General features: G+C 37.0%; 1 protein-coding gene across 1 annotated transcript; it reads left to right on the forward strand.

The window, feature by feature from the left end:
- Positions 1-1,905: 1,905 nt before the first annotated feature.
- LOC114882185 lies at positions 1,906-3,993 on the forward strand. Its single transcript, XM_046285655.1, has one exon. The coding sequence runs from the start codon at positions 1,906-1,908 to the stop codon at positions 3,991-3,993; it is 2,088 nt and encodes a 695-aa protein (XP_046141611.1).
- The last annotated feature ends 4,342 nt before the right edge of the window (positions 3,994-8,335 follow it).

The raw sequence follows: 8,335 nt of genomic DNA on the forward strand, positions 1-8,335 counted from the left end.
TTATTCCCAATATTGTATAGAAGAAGAATGAAGATGCAACTTACCTTGTAACCGTGCTCTTCCTTAGGAGCACGATTTCGTAGGATAGAGACGGGGAGAGAAAATAAGGACGAAACACTCAGATTGAAGAGAGGAAAATATCACAATCATTTTATTTTCCTTGTTACGACGAAGATCGCGGTGCGCCATTACATCGAAGTGCTTTTCTAACGGTCATGATCGTCGGTTAGCGGCACGCTGTGTACAAATAGTTTAAAGACGCGACCGTCCTTGACGTTCGAGGCGAGGGACAAACATAATTCGCACGCGAAACGGAATTTAACGGCTTCCCGCAGAAGTATGTTTTGTCTAACGCTTTGCTCGGCGCGTGGATACTTGCCGTCGAGCCGTCCCTTTTTATATGGAAAATTCGTATACTAACGCGGGCACCGACTCCCTCACACGTCTCATGGCTCGCTAGTTCAAATTCCCTTCTCTTGCGAATTAGTAGGAATTCGGTTGATTAGAGAAAATGACACAGGTTGCTCATGGGCGCGGAAGCAATCTCGGAAGCGAGACTAGAGCACAATACTTCATAGCTGTTGATCTGCTTGCGGTGAGTGCGTGTAGTCGGATAATTTTATAAGAGCTGAAGATGCGTCTGTTCGCATTGGAGCCTCGACGACAAGTGCTCGTTTCGCGGATCGGCAGGCACCTCGCTCGGTGCTCTAGGCAGCGAAGGGGAATCTTACGCTTGCGCGATTCGTACCATGACATGATAGTGGGGCCGGCTCTATGGGCCCCTACACTATGTGACGTATCGACGGTCTAATCGATCGGTTACAACCTTATTTGTAAATTTGTAGGTTCCGTACCTTGCTGCATCCCTGGTTCAGGCCTGCTCTCCGCTGCATCTGAAATATGAAAACTTTGCGTTGGTGGTGCATATACTGTTGGAGGTGGCCTGTATGTGTTTGGTGGTGTGTGTGGCGAGTATATGTTTATGTTTGTTGGTGTGTATGTGCTTGTGTATGGCGAGTATGTGTCTAGTGATGTGTATGTGTTCGTGTGTTCGTGTTGTCTATAATTAGATAGAACTTCATCGTTCACGCCCTCCAAGGTAGCCCTCAGGTCTGTTATGTCCTCGACGATACTTCCGGGGGCCACCTTTAAACGCTTTCGCGGTTCTTCGTCGGAGGACGTGGTTTGATACCGGGCCGGCTTGTTGGCCATCCTCTTCGGACGGTGTTCCATTTCCATCTGTAATAAATGAATATTGTAAGAAAATTTAAAATATGTATACATTCGAATCCGCGATACATGTAATTGCAATGAATAAAAGTCATACTTACATTTGAATTCATCCTTGGCAATTGCACTTCTCTCCTGTAGTCCCTATAAAGAAATTGAAAAAAAATCGCAGTAAAATGTATCCGAATTTCGCAGTCTGTACCGTCTCCGACGAGCCTCAGAACGGATAACAATCATCTGTGCGGTCGTTCCGTTATAAAACAAACGACGATCCATCAATTTTCGCGGGAGGTATTTACATTGGTTGCAGAAATCAACGTGACGGAAATTCGCATCCAATAAACGCGTTTCCCGCAAAAACTTATACCAGAGACAGCGTTCAACCGTTTTATATCATTCGCTTTGTGTCGCTGAACGAACGAGAGTGCAGTGCAACAGGCGTCTTATTCGAATCGCATATTAATTAATATAAATTATTCATATATTTTATTTACTATTATAACTACTAACTACCATTTTTCTATTATCTACTAACCATTTTTTTCCATTTTTGAATTATATTGATTTTTTTCATATATTAACCACAAATGATTTTTACTTACATTTATTTTTTCATATACATATATTTACATTTATATTCCTAACATACATTTAATTTAATTAGTAATTTTAATTATGAGTTCCTTTAATTTTAAGTTATCTGTGTCGAGGAAACCGATATTTAAAATATCATCGACCAGACAGAGACGCAACATAAGGAATGAGGTAGGATCCAATAGTGTTGTCCCTTCGTTGGCTTCTCCTTCTTCTTCTTGTATTGAAGAGATCAATGCCCCTGTTAATCTGGCGGATGTTCCTTCATCCTCAACAGATTACGCAGATGGTATTGATGCCATCCATGGTGTAGATGTGAATGACAATTCTTCTTCCTCTTCTTCTTCTTTGTCTTCTTCAGTGTTGTGTAGTTCTGAAGCGGTTCCTGAAACTTCATTTCTGGAAAGTTTGGCTTCATATTGTGTGGATAACAATATTAATCATGTTCAGGGTAACAATTTACTTACCCTTCTTCGAACACATAGCTGCTTTAGCCATCTACCCGAGGATATTAGGACTGTCCTGGGTACTCCACGAACTTGTGTTGCAACATATGTTGTAGAACCGGGAGAGTATGTGCATTTTGATGTCGAAGCTGAAATTGTTAAATATATCAGGAATGCTTCTTTTTCACCCGATAGGGAATTGGAATTAGATTTCAGCACAGATGGATGTGCTTTAGATAGAGCAGGAACAATCCATCTATGGCCGATTCAGTGTATGATTAGGAACATACCTGATGCAAGGCCAATAGTTGTCGGCATTTATAGAGGATTGCAAAAGCCTAGTGATCCTAATAGGCTTTTCAATATGTTCATCATGAACATTACCCATATGCTTTCCAACGGTGGTGTAGATCTTAATGGTACTAAGCTACCAATAAAATTAAGGTGCTTTATTGCTGATGCACCAGCAAGAGCTTTTATCCTTAACCACCGTGGACATACATCCAGCCGGCCCTGTTCCAAATGCAAAGTGTCTGGTACGCACAGCGAAGGTAGATATGTCTTCAATGGCATAAAGCATCTGCTTAGGACTGACAACCAATACTCTCAATGTGTAGATGAGGACCATCATAAAGAAGGTTGCAGTCCCTTATCATTACTACCTATTGGAATGGTTTCTCAGGTTCCATTTGAATATATGCATTTGGTATGCTTGGGCGTCACGAAAAAAATATTATCTGCATGGATAAGTGGAAAATTTTCACGTTTGTCTAAATTGTCAGGTAGCCATCTTGCTCGTATGTCTGCAAGACTGGACAAACTCAGAGAATTTTGCCCCTCTGAGTTTGGAAGACGCCCAAGATCTCTGGTGTATTATGCCAAGTATAAAGCAACAGAGTTTAGGCAATTTCTTTTATATACAGTGTCGGTTGTGGCATATGGGCTCCTCAATGACAATTTATATACTCATTTCCTTTTCCTTCACACCGGTATTCAAATTTTAGCGTCACAATCTCCGTCGAGTCACTTTTTGAATTTTGCAGAGCTTGCTCTGCAAAAATTTGTTCTTCGTAGTGAAGAGTTGTATGGCCCAAATTTTTGTTCCTATAATGTACATGGTCTTCTGCATTTGACCAATGATGTAAGACGTCTTGGTCCTTTAGATTCTTTTTCTGCTTTCCCGTTTGAAAGCAACATGCGAATTTTTAGAAAGTATTGTAGAAAGCCGGGCCTACCTCTTCAACAATTTGTGAATAGAATGGCGGAGATTCAGGCTCATGGAGCAAATAGGGTGAGGGTCGTTCCGTCTTCTGATATTGAAGTATCTGTGCCTCTTGGTTGCGGTACTGATTTCCTCCAGTATCGTAGGATACAATTTAATGGCATGTCGTTCAGTCTTGATGTACGCGATAATTGCTGCATCTTGCGCGACGGTGCCATATGTATTCTGTCCTCCATTGGCGAGCACAGTAATACATTCCGCTTAGGTGTCCAGAAATTCACAGAGGTCGATGATATTTTTGATATCGGCATAAAATCCTCTGCGGTAGGTCTGTATAAATGTCGACATTTGAGCCCCGAATTTAATATTAGTCCATACGGTGTTTGTTCAAAGTGTTTCCGAATGCCGTTTCCTGGAGACAACATGGACGACAATGAAGAGGACGAACAAGAAAGAAGAGAATACGCCGTGGCTGTGATGCTACATTCCGACAACATGTAAGATCGATATGTATATATATGTATTTTCCTACTGTGAGCGTTTCGAGTGTTGGCAGTGGGAAGGAATGCGGGCTTGTTCGGTCGTGCCCCATCTAGGCTCATACGCATTTTCGGCCGTACTGCCAACTTTTGAAACACGAACAGTATTTATTTGAAATCATTAAATAAATAAATAAATGCAACATGTATTCATCTCTCTGCATCTCTTTCAATATTGTTATTGGTTTTACAGGCTACACTAAAGACGCAGGAAGGAGATGGCGTTTAAATAAGAAATATATCCAGGATGAAGCGGCTTTAATTTTAAGGTATGACCCACTAAATGTTTTTGTTATTATAGTATTATTCTTACCATTATCCTATATGACAGGTTTGAAAATTAACTACTTTTTCTGACCAATTTTCAGAAGCTACAACCTACCCTACGAATCAGGGTAAAGCAATGCTGACACAGGCGGTTCTGGTGTATATATAGGTAAGTACGAGGAGTAGGGTTTTTAGTGGGTATACGGAGTCCCACACTACTGGGCTTGTGGGACTTGTGGGAAAATGAAAAGCATTTTCCCCCTCCTCGCCAAAAAAAAAACCCTAGGAACCAACCCTTGTTAAAATGTTTTATCCTAATCTAACCCTAACCTAACCAACCCTCGTCAAAAAGTTTGGAAACACCTCATTTAAAATTGGACCAAACGACGAGATTTTTTGAGAAGTTCTACACATGAATTTACTAACATATGTACTTTTGTCGTTTTCAAAAATTTCATTGTTCATAGTAACTTCTTCATTGCATTAATACTAATGAATTGTATACTTTCTTTTTTCATGTACGGTAACGGAGAGGTTTCAAGAAGAAGCAACTGGATACGCGGTGCATACACGAGCACTCTCGCTTCAGCCCAAATGCAGTGGAGAAGAGGAATCACCACAACAAAGAAGAAATAAATAAAATACTAGCAGTCACAATTTTGGAATTCGATTACAAGTAATATAATTTCACATTTCTTCTTTTTGTTTGCGGTACTTACAATCCTGATTTCAAATTTTTGACTGACAGTATACTTCACAAAAATTGTTAATATAAAAATGAACACCGAAATTATAAATATGTATCTTAAAGTAATAAATACATATATATATATATATGTCGGTTATTATGAAAGTGGTGTAAATAGAAATGTAAAAAACATTGAACTTGTCAGTTCTTATGTATTATGCCGTTTAATAGAACTGATAAATTTTGACTTATACTACATTCATAATAACTAGCACATATGTATATTAATAATAAAATAAAAATATTGTAATATCTCTTTTTTTCCCTTAAAAAATAAGTAATAATAAGAATTTAAAGAGCTCATTTAAATGCCAGTATATGCACGTTCATTTAAAATTTAAATGGCTGAAGTTGCAGGATCTGCTGCCAATCCGCCGCAAATCTGACATTACAGTCTGCGCGCAGACTCTGTTTTGTTTCTGTCGCCAATTTGGCAACAGGTTATGTCAGCAGGATCTGCTCGGTTTCTGACGCCAATCTGCTATATCATTCTGTACGCAGGTTCTGTTTGCAGAAACGCAGCCAAATGCGGAAACAGATGGCTATGGATTTGTAGACAGATTCTAGCAGAGTCTGCTGCCAATCTGCTGCCAATCTGCAAGCAAATTGCTATCTGGGAACAATATCATTATTACTATATCTTCATCAGATATAATGTAATATCTGGATGCCTTCCTACAGATCAATGTACATTTAATAACAGTACTATTATTACTATATCTTGATTAGATATGTAATATACATTTAATAACAATATCATTATTACTATATCTGCATTACATATGTAATATACATTTAATAACGATATCATTATTACTATATCTGCATTACATATGTAATATATATTTAATAACAATATCATTATTACTATATCTTCATCACATATAATGTAATATCTTGATGCCTTCCTACAGATCAATGTACACTTAATAACAATACCATCAGTACTATATCTTGATTAGATATGTAATATACATTTAATAACAATATCATTATTACCATATCAGCATTAAATGTAATGTAATATCTTGATACCTTCCTGCAGATCAAAGAACATTTAATAACAATATGATTATTACTATATGTGCATTAGATATGTAATATACATTTAGTAACAATATCATTATTACTATATCCACATTGGATATAATGCAATACCTTGATACCTTCCTACACATCAGTGTACATTTAATAACAATATTATTATTACTATATCCGCGTTAGATATGTAATATACGTTTGTAACGACCCAGAGTGAGTACGTTACTGCACCGACTTGTAGGGAGAGCGGTTCCCTTAGAAGGCGACTCGTATTTTGTGTGTTAGGGATTATAGGTTCGTGTGGTGTGCGGCTAAGGAGTGAAATCCAAACACTAATGTGCTAGAAACTGAATGAAAATATGTTTATTCAAGAATAAAAGGTAAGTGAATTGAAATATAAAAGAAAATCGCTAGTATTACAATAAGTGCGGCTAGAAATTGGAATACAATAAGAAATTATAATTAGTTCGCCCTAGATTGGGAATACAATTAAAAATATGTAATTAGTAATTAATATATGTAAGTAAAAATTAATAATTGTAATTAATCGTAATAATCGATAGCGCTAACGCGAATGCGGCGTGGTCTTCTTATACAGTCAACACTCTGTTTGTTTTCAACAATAATTATGGAAACTAAACTCCAGAGGTTTGTGCTAGACTATTGGAATCAAGTTAACCCTTCCTATAGGTCGCAATCGGTTTCTGGTTATACCAGAGCCGTGTTAGACGCTGGCCGTTCAAGGAGCTCCGCTCATCGCTAGCTCTTTATACTTGAGTGTTGGCTTAGCGTAACACCTATGTAACACGTTGCGCACCGCGAATAGGAGGTCCACTGATCCGTAGTCCTGCACGCCACCAGTGGAATAGTAGGAATTAGCTGTAGCTCGCGCTCTATCGCTGCCTAGACAGTTCAGCGCAAGCTTTTCTCTACTGATTAGAGTGTTGTCTGTTTCAGACCGAAGTCTGAGAAGATCTGCGATGAAACTGTGCGGAACGCCTCTATTTATACTCAGATTTTGCTGAGTCGGCACTTTTTTTCCGCATAGAGTTCTTGGGGTAGCTGGGTTTTTCCCATCACGTGGTGGTCCAGCATCCCCACTCTAGAATACTACCCCACCGTATGGTTACTGGGGTTGCGCTCGCGCGTACGCGGTCGGACGTCGATAATTTATCGGTAAAGTGTTTTACCGTCCGACTTATCGACTAAACTTTTATCGATGTATTTAACAGACTCGGTTATCGACGAAAATGAAATTGTTTATTATAGAAATTTTATACACTAAATATTAACAATAAAAATTAAATAAAATACTTTGTATGAAATATAAAAATTAGTTACAATAAAGAAATTAAATAAAAAAGATACGGTTTTTGATTATCGGGTCGTTACACGTTTAATAACAATATCATTATTGCTATATCTACGTTAGAAACAATGTAATATACTTATTCCTTCGTACAGATCAATGTACATTTAGTAACAATATCATTATTACTATATGTGCATTAGATATGTTATATACATTTAATAACAATATCATTATTATTATATCTACATTAGATGTAATGGAATATACTGATTCGTTACTACAGATCGATGTACATTTAATAACAATATCATTATTACTATATCCACATTAGATATAATGCAATATCTTGATACCTACCAACCGATCAATGTATATTTAATAACAATATCATTAATACTATATCTGCATTAGATGTAATGTAATATCTTGATACCTTCCTACAGATCAAAGAACAGTTAATAACAATATCATTATTACTGTATCTGCGTTACATATGTAATATACATTTAATAACAATATCATTATTACTATATGTGCATTAGATATGTAATATACATTGAATAACTATATCATTATTACTATATCTGCATTAGATATGTAATATATATTTAATAACAATATCATTATTACTATATCTGCGTCAGATATGTAATATACATTTAATCACAATATCATTCTTAGTATATCTACATTAGATATAATGTAATGTTCGAATCATCATCAAGCTATAAACACGTACTTTCTCTGTTGTCAACGGTTAATCGGTTAAAACTAATCCGATTATAATACCAGTAATTTTGTGCATTCAGTTGTCTGGTTTTCATAGTGCATCTTGTTTACCTCATGTTGTCTGGACGTTGTTCTACTAGTGATTGGACTAAGTGACTACTGTGATAATATTTTTTATTCTAGACCTGTATTTAGCCTACTGTATTT

The sequence above is a fragment of the Osmia bicornis genome, chromosome 5 (genome assembly GCF_907164935.1).
Source record: "Osmia bicornis bicornis chromosome 5, iOsmBic2.1, whole genome shotgun sequence".
Taxonomy (NCBI): Eukaryota; Metazoa; Arthropoda; class Insecta; order Hymenoptera; family Megachilidae; genus Osmia; species Osmia bicornis.